Here is a 19,084-nt window from a genome sequence, read left to right on the forward strand (position 1 = left end):
TGTGAAAGGACTTGGGTTCGAGTCTTATGTATGTCAGTTATGTGTTGTTTGATTTATTATTAAATTTTTTTTATAATATGAATGAATATGTTGAGTGATAACATAATTCTAGAATTATAAGAATTATCATGAAACATGTATTGGTTGAATAGGTTATGCACTTGACTTGGTAATTGATGGGTTGTGTGTTCAAACCTTGCTGAGAACGAAATTGATTTCTTTATTTTTGCTAATGTATGGTGACTTAGATGTGAAAGGGTGGGAAAGCCCGAGAAGGCTTTTTGTATCTATATTCTGCTAACACTTGAGACAGAGAGAGGGGCTAGCTTAGGATTTGAGCTAGGAACTATTTATAAATTCCGTTATTTTATTGGATTTTGAAAATTGTAATAAGAATGTTTTTACAGCTTTAATTGATCTTTGACAGTTGGAATAATTTGTGAATATTTCCCATGTTTGGGATTAATAATAGTTTGATGATGAATTTATTTTTTCTGAATTATTCATTTTAAATAAGTAATTTCTCGTAGGGATGTTACAATGTATATCATAATTCAATCCAAACATATATAAAGCTATCTACCACATATTAGAAGACTCTTCTAGACTCAATCATTCATATAACATTCATTGATGTATTCATTGGAAATTATACACTTGTGGTGGCCTCTACTGCTCTGCAAAGTCATTGCCAATGAGTTTCATCCTATCATAAACAAGGTTAGTCCTTCCTCCGTCATAAGAACCTTGAATTCATAAACTAGAATCTCCTGCTACTTTCACCACCTAACTCATTCCACTATATGTGAGTTTGAATGATTTGTAAAGTGTTAGGATAAACTTCATTCTTGAATCTTTACTTCAATGTATACCCTAAAGAAATATATGTCAAATCCACCTTGGATATGAACATACTATTCTCACACAATTATTACATTTTCATACAAATAGATACATACATTAAACTATCAGTTAAACATCCTTAAAATCTTCTCAAGTTCACATAATTTCCTCTATAAATATGTTGCCTGAAATCTGACTAGCATGTTCAACGAGATCAAACATTCGCTCAATAAGTATCCCTTGGAGATTCCCTCGCTCCACGACTAGGTATCTCACTCAGTGAATCCCTAGAACAAATTACATGATAATTTACCCAATGAGGTCAACATCATTCAGTGAGTCTATCTCCCCTAACTCTTTGTCAAACTCGAGTTTGGCTTTTGCTTAGCAAGAGTCTACTCGCTTAGCGAGCATACCTCTCATGACTCTCTACCAAACTCAATTTGGACATTCGCTCAGCGAGTCTGCATAATACAGAAATCTAAATCCTGCAATTTGTTAGTTCCAACCACAAAAAAACCAATCTCATGCTTCACATAAGTCACAACCACACCAAGAATCATGTTTAAACAACTTATTTTAGTTAGAGATACAATATGCATTATTTCATTCCTCAATGCACATCATAAAATCAAGTTGAGCCTATGAAGTAAAATCTACATTCAACACACAAAACCTTATTTTCATATTACACAGAAACATCTATCAACAATCCTACTTCTCAATCACCACTATTAGCAAATTAACCAAACCAATTCATCGTACAATCACAATTTAAGTTTTAAAAAAAAATCAGAGATCAAAGTAAATACAAAACACAATAGGTAAAATTAACTTCCCTCACCTAGTGTGACTACTCTAGATGCTCTACAACACCAAACCACCTTCAGCCTCATAATCTACACATTGAAATGTCACAAAAATGATTAGATTATATCATTATGATCATTGGTCAACAAAGAGTCACATAAAAGACTCAAGACACACATGCAAGTAAAAGATGATTGCATACAAGAAAAGAATAAATTGACCTAAGAAAAGGGAAGAAAAACTACCTACCCAAACGAAGAAACCAATCAGATCAATAGGATGAACTCACTGAAAGAATCACTTCTATGGTCTTAAATCTTTGAAAGAATGAATACAAAGTGAGAAAAGGTAGAGAACTCTAAAAAAATGGTTTAAAGAGATATGATGTGTTTTATAATAATGAAACTCATTTATTAAAAAATTTATTTATACTCGTGTGACCATTTTAAAACCACTACCATTTCTAAAAATATTTTTTGAACTCCTTACAAGTATTATCTTTTGATAAATATGAACTGAATTTTATTATTGACATTTATTATTATAACAATACTAATTATTATTATTATTATTAATGTTTATAGTGATTACTTTCTTCATTATCGACACAAATATTAGATTTTATCAATAGTGTTTTAATTTTATTGAAATATTTAATCGAATTTTTTTTCAGCTAACGTTAATTAAGATTGTTTGACATTTAAATAATTAAAATGATATTAATTTAAATTCAATACATAATATTGAAATTTTCTAATGCAAAAGGTAAAGTTAATTTGATTTTAAAATAATCCTCTCAAATTTAGACATCCGTAAATTTGTTTTTTAAAATAAAAATATAATAGTAAAAAGTTTCATACAACTACAAGTTACAACTAATATGGAATATTATGATTTCTTCTCCTTTTTTACGAAATTTGATGCATTGATATCATTTTTTGAATGTTCATAATTGGACAGACTATGGAATAAAAAATATGGACTGAATAAAAAAACAGTATTAGTTAAGAAAAGGAAATTTGAATAATTAAACAACGACAAAAATTAAGTAGCAAACTTTCACTTGGTATACACCCAAATCAAGAAAATTTAATAAAGAAAAAGAAATATGAGAATAGGAGGATGACACTAAAGGAAAGAGAAAAAGAAAATTCATAAATTTAAACCTGATAGAGATTAGAGAGAAAAAGAATATCTGTTTAATATTAACATCATATTTTCAGAAGTTATAATGAAAATGTGGTTAAATTTGAATTTTGAGGTAGTTACCATATGAAGTAAACAAATTGTCAATAAAATGGTATTATCGTTACTCTTATTTAGGGTAAGAGCGTATGGAGTTACAAAGACAAATAAAAATAAACATTTATTATAAAATTATATAAAAAATTAACATTTCTTTCTATATCACACTATTCCTTTTATATATTTATTACAGATAAAAGTATCTATTTACATGGATAATGAGTGAGTTTACACAACTAAAATTTCAAATAAATTAAAAAAAAAAATTAAAAGAGGTAGCTTCTTATAATTAAGAAAAAGAAAACATAAATAATATGTTAGTTCTTGTAATCAAAGTGTCTTTTCGTTTTTAGTTGTTGAAAGTTAGATATATTTAAATGGATGATGTTATAAGTTTATATCTTTGGGTACAGTTTGGGTCAATGTAAAGTAATTGATATTAAGGATTAAGAGGTTGAAAATGATGTAAAAGAGGTATTTTAATGAAGTGAAATATAAGTTGGTACGAATATTTATTGTTTTCTTCTTTGTTTTCTAAGTTCTTAGATTTGATATTAATTAAGTGCTCACTCATTGCTAAGATAGGATGGTATGTTATAATTACTTTACTGCTAAAACGATGTGAACACTCAGGCAATAGAACAATAATTCAAGCAAGAACTTGTAATTATGGATAATAATCAGGTGAAATACATTACTTGAAATTCTCATATTACATGAGATTTTTTTTTAAATTTGATCAAAAAATTTAGAAAAAAATAATTTTTTCTGTCATTTTTTTTAAGAATTTTAATTGGCAGGTAATTTCTTCATAGGTAATTATTTTCTACAAAATTATAAAATTTGTAAGTATTTCCTACAAAATTTGTTGCGAAAAATATTTTATACAAAATATTTTGCAAGACAATTGGTAACAATTTCTTACAAATTTTTTTCACAACAAAATTTGTAGGTATTTCTTACGAAAAAAATTTCAAAACAAAATTGGCAGGAAATAATTTTTTTTTAGTAGTGATAGGTGTGAGTTTGACTATCTCATCCTCATCTCTAAATTAAAAATTCATCCATATTCTCATCTCGATATTCAAGGGGTATGAAATTTTTGTCTCGTCTCCATTCCAGAAACATATATACTTGTATCGACGTTCCCTTTTTTATTCCAAATATTAATTAAATAAACATTTGATAATAAAATAAACATTACAATAAAGAAAAATGATGTTATCAAGTATATGATAAGTAAAAAGAGATATTAAGCATGTTAGCTCATTGAGTAAAAGAGGTATTCTAACTTCACATGAATTAACAAGTCACTCGGTGAGAAAACGAATGAAGTTTATTTATCAAACTTGGATAAGTAAGTGCATGAATCATCATGGTCGAATGATAGGTGTTAGTTTTTGGTAAGATGTGTTTAAATATTTAATAAGTGTGAATCTTTCGAAAGACATCATGTAGTTACCTTTTATATTGAGGATGTGATTGAAGATTTCTTTTGCATGTGTGTTTATTAACGGCTATGATGATGCTTGAGCGACAAGGTATGGTGTATTAACAACGATGACCATTGCTTAAGCAGTACTAAGCGACAATTTGGTGCTCGAACGAGATGTGTAGAAATCTAGAAAATTGCAACACAATACACTCCCAACTACTCAAATCTAATTGTTTTTACATAATTCTATAATCTAAATAAACATGCTTTCTTGCCAAACTATTTGGTTGGTCAAGTCTACTCTTAAAGGTTAGCAATTATGCCTGCAAATCAACCCAAGTGAGAGTAGTTTGATTAGATAGTTTGACCATTATAGGAATATTGTATTCACAATCTAAACCATTTAGGGTTTGAATAATTAGATTTGAGTTAAAAATAGGATTGATTGCAAGCTTAAGTTTGTTAGCGAGATTCTCCATCTTGACCAGATACTCTTCCCTCTTCATCTTTCCTTTTCTAATGATATAAAGCTCGGATTTAAGAAAAATGATTCAAGACCTTGTGTGTGCACCGACTAGACTTTGAACTTCATCCCAAAGTTGTTTTGAGGTATCCCAATGCAACAAATGTGTTGTTATTTCAATAGTCATTGAATTCCTTAAGCACCTAAAGAGTTGAGTCATAAGTCTGCCAATCGTCAAAGGCAGTATTGCACATTTTTCCTGATTATGCATAGACTGTGAATTCTTAAAGGCACTCCTTCAACCCTAGCATATACTCATCAACGTTGCAACTTTTGATAATAGAAAGCAACAATGATTTCCATAGTGGACAATGTATTTGTCTAGCTTGACAAACATAGTGGATAAGAGATCATTTTTGTCATTTGAATTTGCAGCGAATGCCATGGTTTGTATTGGATCAAGAACCTTCAAGACTTAAGAACTTAAGTGCACTAATGCAAAAAACAAAATGTATTGAGGATAAGAGAATGATGTACAATATTAATATGATGGTAATAGTTTAGATATATAGCAAATGTTAACAATATTAAGATCTTACAAATAAATAAGATAACAAGTAATGTCTGTAATAATTGATTGACAATTACACACATTAATTATAATAATAAATTGACAATATTAAAAGATAATATTGAATGCATAAATACTTACAAATCAATAAATCTTATTTCTAATTCTACATAATACTATCATCCAAATAAACATGTTTTGTTTTGGACTAAGGAACCGGCACAAATTAAAAGGGATTAATGATACCTCAGTTTAAGTTAAAATATATATATATATATATATATATATATATATATATGTAAATTATATTACTGATAACTCAATTGTTTCAACTTCAAAGAAATATCAACTCCAATTCAGAACATTTAACTTATTTCTAACATATCTAAAAAAAAAATAAACAAATGTAAGTAACCAACTCCCCTCAGAAATAACTTATCTTATAAAAGCAATTTATTATCTAAATACTTTCACATTAAGAGATAGAACTAAAAAAAAAACCTTCAACCCATATCAAATTTTTAGTTGAATTATCTTAATCTACTATTTAGTGCATATTCAAAGTTGAATATTAGGAATGAACCATTTATTTTGAATCTTGAAAAGAATACAAAGAATAACTTAAATTAGAAAGATAGAATCTTATGATAAATGAATAATGTTAAAATTATTAATAAATAGTTGTTAAAAATATAATTACTCTTTATTGAATTTAAAATCATATTGTTTCCTTTTGTAATATTTTCAAAAGGGTAAACAAAACATGCCAAATATACTTTTCCTTTCCCAGATTACGCAGACTTCAAAATTTCTATTCTACCAATCGCTTAGAAAAAAGAAAGTAATATTTTTTTAACACAAACAAATATTCAAAGCTTAAATAAATGTATAAATTTAATTTTTTATAGACTTAAATATTTTTATTTCAATTTTATAATTCCTTAAATATCTGTTTGTATTTACAAAAATTATGTATTTATCTTAGTTGGTGACTACAAAGCATCCATGCTTTAATTTGATTCGTATCCGATATTTTATAGTATTTTATTGACAGGTTTTACAGAGGGGGTTTCACCGGGGAGAACAACACCAATGAGATCTGAGCCTAACCACATAAGACACTGACACCACTCTCAACCCAAAACCTTAAGGCAATGGGTTTATGGGCCTTGATCCTTATATGGTGCTCTACTTTCTCAATTCTGGTCAATGTGGGACTTAGACTCACACTTGGATTCCTAACAATCTCCCCCTCAAGGGTGAGTCCCTTCAACCACATTGGTACACTCCCCCTCCAGCGGAAGCATTCCCAACCACGAGTACCCCTTCTCGTACCGCCGTTCATCTTAACGGGACACGCTTACCTGGAACCCTTGCCAGGAAGACTTTCGATACAGGGACCTGCACTCGTCTAAGCCGGTTTTAACCATCGGCTCTGATACCACTTTGTCAGGTTTTACAGAGGGGGTTTCACCGGGGAGAACAACACCAATGAGACTTGAGCCTAACCACATAAGATATTGACACCACTCTCAACCCAAAACCTTAAGGCAATGGGTTTATGGGCCTTGATCCTTATATGGTGCTCTACTTTCTCAATTCTGGTCAATGTGGGACTTAGACTCACACTTGGATTCCTAACAGATATTTATCAATGAAATATTTTATATATAAAATAGTAATATTTTTAGGATAATAGTAATTTATAATTTTTTATGTTTATAATTTTAATTTGAATATAAATAATAATATTAATATATTTATTACGTATTAAAATATTGTAAATATGTATGTATAACGTATTATATTATATTATTTTTAAACATATTAGGTATCATATAAGATATATCTTATCGTATTCGTGCTTCGTATGTTGGTGTCTATGTATTCTTTATTATCTTAAATTTAAAGAAAAAATGATATATATATATATATATAAAAGAAAGTTGAAGCAATTTTCACTTATAAATTCTTACCTCGGGTAATTTTCGAAAAGTAAAAGCAGTTAAAGAATTTTTAAAAAAGAAAAACTGTAGATTTTGTATAATAATAAAATAATAATAATAATTGTTATTATTATTAATTAATTATTTATCTTCGAAACCGTATACTCTGACCCTGTCTCTGTGTCTCTATGTCTGTGTGACCCATTCAGTCTCTCACTCACTCGCCATTTCCAGTAACAGAGAGCGACCTCTCCTTCAATCCCATTTCCAAACCGCTCCTTCTACTTCTCCTTCATATCAAGCTTCTCTCTCTTCTTTCCCTTCTCTTTCTCTCTATCATGTGATCACCACACTCCTTCAATCATCACCATCTACTACACTTCCAATCTTTCGGATCTTGTTGCTGTTCTTGTCTCTTTCTCTGTCTCGATCCTTGGATCCTGATCCTCTACTCAATCCCCCTTCTGGGTTCCTTTTTTCTCTCGGGGTTAGATCTCTTTCTTCTGCCAACCACCCACTAAGCTTCCACTCACTGCTTGCATCACTGGTGGTTACTGTCTACATTTTCATGGCGTTTTGAATACCCTATTATCAGGTGAGACTTTTTGATGCGGAATTTTGACTTTGTGGACTCAGAAAGTATAAAAATCTCATTTTTTGCTTCTGGGGTTCTGTTTTTGAGTTCTGGTTTGTTGTGAAATCGGGAGTGAGATTGTTTTGGTTGTTTGTTTGTTGGGGGTGTTCTGTATTGAGAAACGGAACTTGGGTTCTCATTGGATTGTTAATTTGGTGTGAGATCAGTGTTGAATTGGAAGATTGTGGATAGGGGGATTGGAATCTGAGCACTGTTTATCTTCATGATGATTTGTATGAATCTCTAATTGTTGCAGGTTTAGTGTCTAATTATATCTTGATGCACAAAGAACTTTAATAATTGTTGTAACTGCTAGGAAAATGCGGAGCAGAAGTTTTGAATATGGGACTCTCACGCTCAATTATGTATACATTGATTCTATTGCCTTTCCCCCTCCTTCTTTTGTCTTAATTGAGAATAAAAATTTTGCCCCGATTATTGTTCATGTACATTACGGTTATTGTTGGTTACTGATTAGTGTCCATGTCTTTGAAAAGGGGCTGTTTATATGTTTATTACTTAAGGTAAAAGGAAAAGTTTAACTGATACTTTGGAATTATGATGGTTGCATTGTGTTGTGTTACTGAATACTGTTTGAATGGAGAAATAACTCATGACACCAACTGACAGGTCTTACATTTTGTCATCTCACTCTTACTTTCCTCTTCAAGTGGGTAAGTTGCCATTACAACCATAGTCTGCCCGATGAAACTGTCTTTTGTAATATTGTAATCTCTATTTGTCTTTTTGGACACGGGAAAGAAAACAACATGTTTGAAAATTTGCTGATTAATGGTTAAAACTGTTCGTGTTAGTGTTTATGTATTTGTTTCTTGTGTACAAGCATTTCTAAGCCTTGATTATTTGTTTCTATGTAATTTGTAGGCTATTGTGAGTGATGGATCCAATTAACCTTTTACCTGCTGATGGGGTTGAAGTGGTCCACCAAAATGGTGTCCATGATGAACCTTCAAATTCTGGGGAGGATGGTGGTGCTCCATATGATTTAGATCCCAGTGTCACTGAAACTGCAGAAACTGTTGCTTCAAATGGAAATTTTGATAATTTCCATCAGTCAGATAGTGCTGCTATTGATAACTCATTTGTGGCAGAAATCAAAGAATCAAATGACATTATCGATGGCAATAACGTGATCATTATTACCAAGGTTAGAGGATTTTGTGTCCCTTGAGTTGCTTTCAGTAAGTTGTTCATATTATCGGAATCTCATATATTTGCTCAATTCTAGGAAGAGGATACGAAAATATCAGACCAAACAAAACAATCAAGGGCACCAAAGGGTCTTGTCAAGAATAAGAATGCAAAGGCTCCAAGTTCCAGTGCAGTTCATGCAAGTTTGGTAAATAAGAGCAAAATTGGAAAAGATAAAGAAGCATCTTCATCTGTTTCAAATGGTACTTTAGCTTTAGACTCTCGCCCAAAACAGTCTATTAAAAGCAGCAGATCATTCAATGATCGGCAGACTCAATTGTCCAAGCCCAAGGTAAACTCTCTTTTCTGTGGGTGCCAAAGTAAACTCTATTATTACCTATATCTGCTTTCCCAAATTTTTATTTAGTAACTTGGATGAATGTAATATGCTTCTTTTAATTTTTATCTGTTTATGGTGATAAAGTTTATAGTTTAGGCATTACCTGATTCACTTTGTTTTTCTCAGCACCCTTTGAAGTCTGATGAAGCATCTTCTGAAGTGTCAATGTATGTAATGCTTGCATTTCTTGTCAATATTTCATCTCTGGAAAGATAGATTATTGTTATTATTTAACTGGAGTGGTTGATGTTTTGGATACAGGGAGAAGACAAAACCAAAATCATTGAGAAAAGGACCGGTTAAAGATCAAGGAGAAGAAGATTCTTCCTTGTATCCTTTTTTGGGTTTGTGTATTTCTCCTAGTGAGAAAAAATCTGGAACTACTGGTTCTCTGTTATGTAAGTTTATTATTGAGTATGGGGCTGTGTATATTTTGTTTCAACCTTAATCTTCTTAGAAGTACCAACAATGAAGATGCCAAACCTCAAAGGGTGGGGACACTTCCAAATTATGGATTCAGTTTTAAGTGTGGCGAACGAGCTGAGAGAAGAAAAGAGGTGAATAATTATTGCATACTAATTTCCTTGTACATTGTTGATGTCAAGGTTTCTTTTGAATAAGCTTGTAGTTTTAAAATTTGATTGATATTTTGGTGAGCAGTTCTATAATAAGCTTGAGGAAAGGATTCAGGCAAAGGAGGTGGAGAAGAGTAACTTGCAAGCAAAAACCAAGGTTAGACTACTTGATATCTGGGATAAAATGTTGATTGAAAATTTGCCATTTAATCATGCCAATCTTTTAATCCCTTTTATAGGAGACCCAAGATGCCGAGATTAAGAAGCTTAGGAAGAGTCTAAATTTTAAAGCAACTCCAATGCCAAGTTTTTATCAGGAGCCTGCTCCTCCTAAGGTTGAGCTAAAGAAGGTCCTTTTTCTCTCTCTTTCTCTGTGGTTGTGTTTGCTCACGTGCATGCACACATGTGTGTCTCTTTGTACTTGCTTGTATGTGTACCCTTCAGCCTGCACTAATTATTTTTCACATGTGTGTTTGTATGCATGTGCCGCCATGTAAATAGACAAAAGCAAAGATGAAAGCGTACATACTACTTGGAGTTTGATAGAGACGGCATGCAATATTCTTCTAAAAAATAATTAGTAAAGAGCGTTGTTTGCAGATGGAAGCTTTATTCTCACTTTTCCCATTTCTCTCTCTTTGTTTTGTGAAGTTTCTTGCTTGTTCTTTAATATCCTGTTATTATGAATTGCTTGGTCTTGAATCATTATTTAGATTCATTTATTAATTGTTGTATTGGGTATAAAATAAAATAATACTTCCATTTTTGAAATGGAGATTTGGTATGTAACTTCAGCTTTGCTAATAAAAATTCTCTCTTGTAAGATTGTTGGACCATTATTTGTGAGGAGATCACACAATAAATAATGCATATATCATATCATTTTATCACACTGTATAAATACTACATTCGTACATCATAACATACTTTGATTTCAGGGATGATTTCTAGCCTTCTATAACCATTGGTAAATAAATTGTTTGATTGTATCTAAAGCTGGTTTATGTTCGCTTGGAGAGTTTTTTTATAAGTACAAGCAGATGGTTCTCAGTGTAGTAACTAAATTTGTTGACCACAACTATGCATGGTTTGCATATCTGCTTTGTATCAGTGATTATTTGAATATTATTTCATAGTTTGTATTTGTAAAACGGGAAAGATTTTTTTGTACCATTTTAACTACAGAGTGAAATGGTAAAACCTCAGTTTTCTGTTACCCGTGCATTGAATTGTGTGTATTCCTTGCTTTTCTGACAAACCATATCATTGTGAGCAACTTTAGTTTAATTATTTCTTGAAATTGTGTTATATTTGATCTTGTTCTTTTATAAGGCTAAATTACTCTGAATGTCCCTGTAGCTTCACCTAGTTTTCAGATAGGTCCCTCCAATCTAAAAGTTCTTAACAGGATCTGTATGCTTCTAAAAACTTTTGAATGAGTTACTATAATTTTTACTATTTTTTCTTAGTTCCTTACTACTTACAAGAATTTATAATCATGTCCCTAGAAGTTGTAACACCAGTATAGAATGACTTGCAGACAACTGTGAGTATTCATGAATATATAAGTCATCCAGTAAAGACCTATAGAGCAATTTTCACTATCGTAGGATACCATTATTAGGGTATGTTTGGATTTAGGTTGGATCATCCAAAGTCATGTTCAACTACCAACGTTAACATACTTGATATCACATTGAGGAGTTGGTTCTTAATTATATTAGTGTTTAAAGTAAAAACATCTGAAAACATAAGTCACTTCCATTCAAGTTTAATTTTATTAACACTCATCAAACAACACTCACACACTTTTTTTAGATTACACTGACATTTTTATAAGTTTAGTATAACTAAAGGGACATTTATTTGAGGATGCAATTTTGTTCTTGCCATATAGAAAATTAAGCATCTTTGGCTTAAGGGTGTTACTAATGTAGATACCAACTACAAGGCCAAAATCTCCCAAGTTTGGTCGTAAGAAGACTTCAGCTAATTCAGAATCAGATGGAAACACCAGCAGCAGTTCAAGAGTAGCTCGTTTAAGTCTGGATGAGAAAGTTTCAGAGAGTAACCCCAGCAAGGAACCTAATCCGGTCCTCCAAAAGAAACCGCTTCGAAGATCTCTTCCTTCTCGTCTGACCTCTGAAAAGAACAATGTATCAAAATCAACAACTGCACTTACACCATCCAAGGCCACCAAGAATGAAAAGTCTTCCGTATCTCGTGCTGCTAAAAAGAATATCAACATATCCAATGCTACAGGCGAAGAGAAAACCGAGACGATTGCAGCAACCAAAGAGAAAAATATCTTGTCCAGTGAAACAAATGATGTTGTGCCTCTGAATGTGGTTCCTTCAGATAACAAGCCGAGTGAAGAAGAGTCTCATGTGAATGTTGATATAGCAGTTGAAGAGAATCCTTTGTCCCCATTGGCACAAGAACCTGTTGCCACCGCAGAGCAATGATCAAAAACAGCAGGTTAGTTTCCAAGAATGATTCAAATTATTTGACAATGAAGGGTTGCAGATTTGCATTATGGTTTGTGTTGTCAGTTGTGATGATGATGTCCAAGCAGCATTGTTTCTTTATGTGTTTACTGACTCCCAAGCTTGGCAGTTTGGTTCTCATTCTTGTCTTTCGCACTTGCAGCAGCAATGCATGTAATATTTGCCAGGTTGTTCTAGTTGATGTTATTTTTGGTATATGCAGCACTTGTCTGTTTAGTGGAAATTTATTTGGAGGAAAATTTTGAGAAAGTTTGCTATCTGCTGATGATTCAAGTTGTTCAGGCCTTTGCTTTGTTAAACAATTTGACATTGTCTCATGTACAAGCTTTTGTGTTGTCGACACCCTTCTGCCTGAATCATACAGATCAAATTCTTCTGTAGCTTTTTTTGGCTATGATTTTTTCTTTTAACCTTTCCTTATTTCTTTTGCACATGGACATGCATGCACATTGCAATAAGGCCAATAAGAACACCATTCTATTTGAACTTGGATTCTCTGTCAAGTTTTTTTCATGTTGTCTACTGTTATGTTTTTAAAATACACTGATCTTTATGTTTTAAAATATATTAAAAATCTTGATAATATATCAAAAGTAGTATATTTTGAAGTACACAATACAAAGAAAAAGTCAGCAGACAAATTGGACTCATTTTCTTCTGTTAAGGTAAATGATGAGATTTTCATAATCTTCTATCTACCGTGATTTCCCTGCTCAAAATGCACTTTCATGAAAGAGTTGAAATTATTGATGTATTTCTTATTTAAATATCTTACCTTTTTTTCGTAAAGAAGATATTAGCACCATTTTTATATTTTAAAAAACCAAGATAAGGCAAATACATGTTTGAAAACGCGTTTTCAGATAATGCAATTCCAAACATGTCATACACACGAGTAACATTAATGCTAATGAGAAGCAGTTATTAATATTGAAACACAGATTATTTATAATATAATATTAAATTTTAGAGATGCCTAAACCAGAGAAGAGTTTTCAATGATATTTGTTAGATTTCGAAATTATAAATAAATTGTGTTAAGAAAAAACAATTAAGTTATTCTTTATTTCCTATATAATATTATGTTATTTATTTAATATTCCACTCATTTTATTCATCCAAACAAATGAAACAAAAATTTCTACATTTTTGTATTCCCATTTCTATTTGTCCAAAAAGATATATTTCTATTCATTTTTTTTATTTCCTCTCTCTTAATCTAAGCAAGGTTCTTTTATTAAGAAAAATATTTTTTTTATTAAAACTATAAAAGAGAAGTAACTTTTGAATCATTTGCGCATGCTGGATAAATTGTTATAAAACACAACTATAATTGTTTTCGAAATTAAAATTAGAGACGTCGTGGTTTCATTCCTAACTTCAAAACTTTTCCTTTTACATGAAAACATAGAAGTAATGAAAATCCACTTATTTTTATAAAGTTGTATTTAAAATACGAATTATCTAATGTTCGTAAATAATTTTAATTTATCGTTTTTATAATTCATTATAAAAAATGACCCTAATGGGTAAAAAAGCTTCCAAACTAAGCATATGGAAATCATTCTTGAAGTTAGCGGCGTTAATTAGGTAATTAGGATAAATTTTGAATTTACTAACTGTCGAGCTATTTTTTAATAAAGATATACTAACAATTAGCTACCAATAAAATGTTAACATATTTATCCTTTTAAACATATCAACAATTTAATCATTTATGACGTTATTTAATAAAAACCCAGCATTTTTTTTTGTGTCGTATGTAAAATTTTGGGCTAAAACTTTACTTTCTTTTTTATATCTTATTTTAGAGAATTGATGTAGATTGTAGAAGGTATATAAAAAATAATAACTATAAGTCCTCTTAGATTAATCGAAACTTTCATGTCCGAAATAAAAAGTTATGCTCGACAGGTCTGTTCTTAAAAAAGTAATTGAATTACCAATAATGTTTGTGTTTCATTAGTTCCTCTGCGGTAATCAATGTAGAGAAAATTGCACCTCTATCGTTGATACTTTTAAATTCATTTTTCATACACAAGAGGTAGAATAGAGATATGACAACAAATATCATATCAAAATTATATATAAATATCATTTTCAATTTTATCGATATATTATATTTTATTTTATATTAAAATCATTTGAATTAATTTTGCAATGATTAATCATTATAAATGAATTTTATCATAATCAAAAGAATAACACCAGGATGTTTCATCAATATTTACTTATCTCAACTCCAGATACAATGTCACTCATTTTCTTATAAGAGGTACATTATTTTAAAATATGGTATTTCGAAATAAAAATATAAATTAAAATTTTATTTTGAGGAATATAATTATAAGATCTATATACATATACAAAAACTGTTTGCATTCAACCACACCCTTTCGGTTTCTCACTACTGAGAATCCTCACATACATAGTCATATGTTTATGTGTAACACACGATCATAGTAAATAAAAACAACCACAAAACTAGGGTAGGCTAATATATTTACAATAGTCAGCAACATAGTTCATATGCACTAATTAACTTCATCATTTACATTTAATCAAGCAACTACAAATGACAAACATCATATGACTTCTTCCAAAAGAATTGTGCTTTGAATCGAACATCAAAGGTTTTGTACCTATCATGTGAACACTTAGTAAATTTTTGACAACTACCACTCAGGCTCTACTTCGTCCATAAGGTATTAGGACTTAAGTCCTGTTCACATGACAGGGTTAGTTAAATATAGCATGTTAGAGTGGTTATTTTTCACACAAAATTTCGTTATAGAATCTCCATTAACTCTCACCAGCTATATATCTTCCTTTATGTGAGATATATTATCTAGTAGACTTTATATAATCTCCAGGAGTCATTTATTCAATACACCACCTAACAATCTCACATTGTTGCATTTATAGGAAAATAGTTTTCTCTAACGCTCATTGGACAAAACCCTTGATGTTCACTGAAAATAGTTTTTTCTAGCGCTCAACGATTCTTTCTCACCGTCCCAAATTAGTGGAAGCTCTTTTTTTTTTGAGTTCGCCCATCAAGAATGGCTCACCCAGCAAGAAATGAAAATTGCATCTTATTGAAAAATGTTTTCTGTTGGCGCCCAACACTATCAGAGGTTTCGCTGAACGGGATGGTAGAAAACAAAAACTTGTATAACTACATCAAGCTTTCTGCTTAAACTATCTAGGCTATTCCACTTTCTTTTGTGATCAAAAGCACCTTTGTTTAGTTCAAAATATGTCTAAGATAGAACAAAATGTGCAACTTGATTTATCTAAACAATTTCAATAGATCTCTCAAATACAATACACAAAGACAATCCTTACTAAGAACACATAAACCAGTTTAAATTTCTCATTTAAAAGAACTCATCATACAAACAATTATTTCAATTGTAAAACAAACTAGAAGATAAATGATGAACTTATTCCATTAGAGAAACTGGTTGTGTAGGATTATAGACTTTGCTGCTAAGAGTCATATGACATATGACGTACTTTAATGTTTAAACAAATAGATGGAAAGGTTAGAATTTTAAAGAGGTGTAGAGAAGGAAAATACGTACTTTATAGAGACATCATAATTTTCATAAAATAAATCTAGATTAACATATTTTTAATCACCACTTAAACTTTTTAATAATAAAATAATAAAATATATCTTATAAAAATTAATTTTACTATAAAATATTTTCTAAATCCTCACAAAAAAAATCATTCCTTCAACTACAATGTCATCGTGTACTTATATGTCATAAATTTTATTGTTCTTTAAAAAAAATTATATTTATTTATTAAAAAAATTCAAATAGTAAATATTAAAATCAAAAAATATAAATAAAAAATATAAGTACATAACTAAATATAAACAAATAGAAAATAGTATGTAACTAAACGTAAATATAAATAAACAAAAATAATAAATAAATGGATAAAATTACACGTGTATTTGACAATTGTATTATTAAATAGTATAAATAAATAAAATTGTCTCATATATATATATATATATATATATATATATATATATATATATATATATATAATACTTTAATTATTGGAAGCACATAAAATAAAATAATGTCTATTTCTCTAGGATAAACCAATTTTTTTTAGTTAATTTTTTATTTTAAAAAATTATAAAATACTTATATAACTCATAAATTACATATATATTGGATACGAAAAATATTATAATTTTTTTAATATTGCATTAATGATTTTATATTTTTATGATTAATAAAAATTCTACATTATAATATTCATTTCTTCATTAGTTTGTGTTTGATTTAATTTAAATTAATATTGCTTACTCTTTCAATTTTCTCAACTTTCATTAAATTAATATCAAATTTTAATATTTTCATCAAATATCATGAATAAACATGTACCAAATCATGTCATAACAATCTATCAATTCCACTTATATAATCAGTTAAATTAAAAAAAATTATATAAAACACGATAAATGAAAAAAAAAAAACTGTAAGAACAGTTTCTAAAAAAATAAAGTTATGTTTACAAGTAACACCTCACCGAAAGAAAATTAAACAAATGAATATCGTGTTACTAAACATAACTCCACTCCAATCCAATTAAAACAAATTTAAGTTACCAATTGAACTCAAACAGAAATTTATTTTATTGTGAAATCGTGGTTATAAACACGAGTTATTATAGGACTATTTCTTTTCTTTTTTTAAATATATTCATTTTAAAAATTAAAAAATAAATAAATTATACTGCTTATATATATTACATTTCTTTTACACTGATATATATATATATATATATATATATATATATATATATATATATATATATATATATATATATATATATATATATATATATATATATTATATGTCACTAAATATTCATAAATAATCAAATGATTAGTACAATAAATTTATAAATTCGTATGTTATAACAAAAAATACATTTAAATTTAAAATATACTACAAAATTAAATTATTAAATAAAAAATATTTTTTTTTATATTATTTTTTTTAATTCAGATATTATATATTATTAAATTTTGCAATAGCATACTTATCCAAATGACTTTGGAGTGTATTGTTGAATAGTTGCCTATTTCAGAGTTTTGAAAAGCTACAAATTCATTGTCAGACACTCACAAATGCAATGCATTTCTCTAACTTTTCATTCATTCTCTACGGTATCTTCTACTGTTATACTATTACTTATGTTATAAACATATCTTTTGTCATATCATTCAAATATATGATAACATGACTTTTCCTTCAAAATATTCCCTTATTTTTTCTTATATCTTTCAATATTATTTAAATAAATTTTTATATTATTTAGACAACTGTCTGTTTATCCATAGCTGAAATGTGAAAAACTGGTTAATGATTTTAAAATTAAATGAAAGATAAAATAAATAGAATATTCACTCTGAACAAGTATCAAACAATATCTTTTCTCTTTAATTTGTAACCAGAAAGGAGCATGAATGAGGAAGCATCCTTTGACATAATAGGATTAGAAGTTTGAGAGAAATATTGTGTCTATATTCTGTGTAAACAATCAATAGATTGATGTTAATGCAGAAAAAGTCATAACTATATTAATAGAAGAGTTGACGATAAAAAGAATGGTTGATTTCATGATACCCTTAACCACTTGGGATTTGCCACTAGGAAACCTCATCAATCACACATTTGAATAAAATCAGAAATGGTTGATATTTTTTTTGCATAAAGAGCAACAGTAAGAAGAGTAATAGTAATAGATTTGAGAATCTAAGAGAAATGAAAGGAGTGGGGGCATAGGTGGGGTTTGGTGGGTGTGTGTTTCCAGACTCTAAGTTGCTGTTCCTGTCTTGTTGTTGCAGAGGGAAGCTTCGGATATTGAGGTGCATGAATCATTCATTGCTTTGCACAAACAATGCATGTGCCTCTTTTCATCATCTTTCTCACCTTTCAATTTCATCCACATCTCTTTTCCCAACTACTCATTCTATTCTTTTTTTTATTTTTCTAAAATCTTCCCTTCCAACTTCATATCTCTTTTCTTTATATCATTTCATACTTATAAACCTGAAACCAAGAGTAGTTTATGTCTCATTGTGTAAAAGATATTTTTTTTTCTTTCATCAATACTCCCCACTTTTACTTTATTTTATATTTTATTTCTCCTTTCATTTCACTTCCATTCTCCAAACACTGGACAAGAGGAATCTTCTTCCCCAGTGTTTCACAGTCTAACTATGCAGGAATCTCGTTCACAGGTTGTTAAATCTATTCATGAGATCTTTAGATATATCAAAGCTTGCTTCTCCACAACAATAAAGATGACTTCATGAACATGGAATTAAAAAGGATTATATAACCAAACGAGCCGAAAGATATGAACACATGATTTTTTGCCTCGTGAAATGAGACTGATTTTTATTTTATTACATTTCATAACATACAGCAAAAAGGGCAGACATGAACACCATCGGTAGAGTAGTG

At 29.6% G+C, this 19,084-nt stretch overlaps 1 protein-coding gene across 3 annotated transcripts; it reads left to right on the plus strand.

Moving 5' to 3' along the window:
* Positions 1-7,490: 7,490 nt before the first annotated feature.
* Positions 7,491-12,961, plus strand: LOC114194030 (protein WVD2-like 6). 3 transcript variants are annotated; one of them, XM_028084063.2, is made up of 10 exons: positions 7,491-7,908; positions 8,578-8,621; positions 8,833-9,115; positions 9,197-9,451; positions 9,626-9,666; positions 9,761-9,829; positions 9,957-10,056; positions 10,160-10,231; positions 10,314-10,424; positions 12,012-12,961. In XM_028084063.2, exons 3-10 carry the CDS (start codon positions 8,846-8,848, stop codon positions 12,537-12,539), a joined length of 1,446 nt encoding a protein of 481 aa, XP_027939864.2. In that variant the 5' UTR covers positions 7,491-7,908; positions 8,578-8,621; positions 8,833-8,845; the 3' UTR covers positions 12,540-12,961. The 3 variants fall into 3 exon arrangements, with proteins under 3 accessions (XP_027939864.2, XP_027939865.2, XP_027939863.2); XM_028084064.2 differs by lacking the exon at positions 8,578-8,621 and having other exon boundaries at positions 10,314-10,409; XM_028084062.2 differs by lacking the exon at positions 8,578-8,621 and having other exon boundaries at positions 7,492-7,908.
* The last annotated feature ends 6,123 nt before the right edge of the window (positions 12,962-19,084 follow it).

The sequence above is a fragment of the Vigna unguiculata genome, chromosome 8 (assembly GCF_037176805.1).
Source record: "Vigna unguiculata cultivar grain cowpea cultivar isolate G323 ecotype 2 chromosome 8, ASM3717680v1, whole genome shotgun sequence".
Classification (NCBI taxonomy): Eukaryota; Viridiplantae; Streptophyta; class Magnoliopsida; order Fabales; family Fabaceae; genus Vigna; species Vigna unguiculata.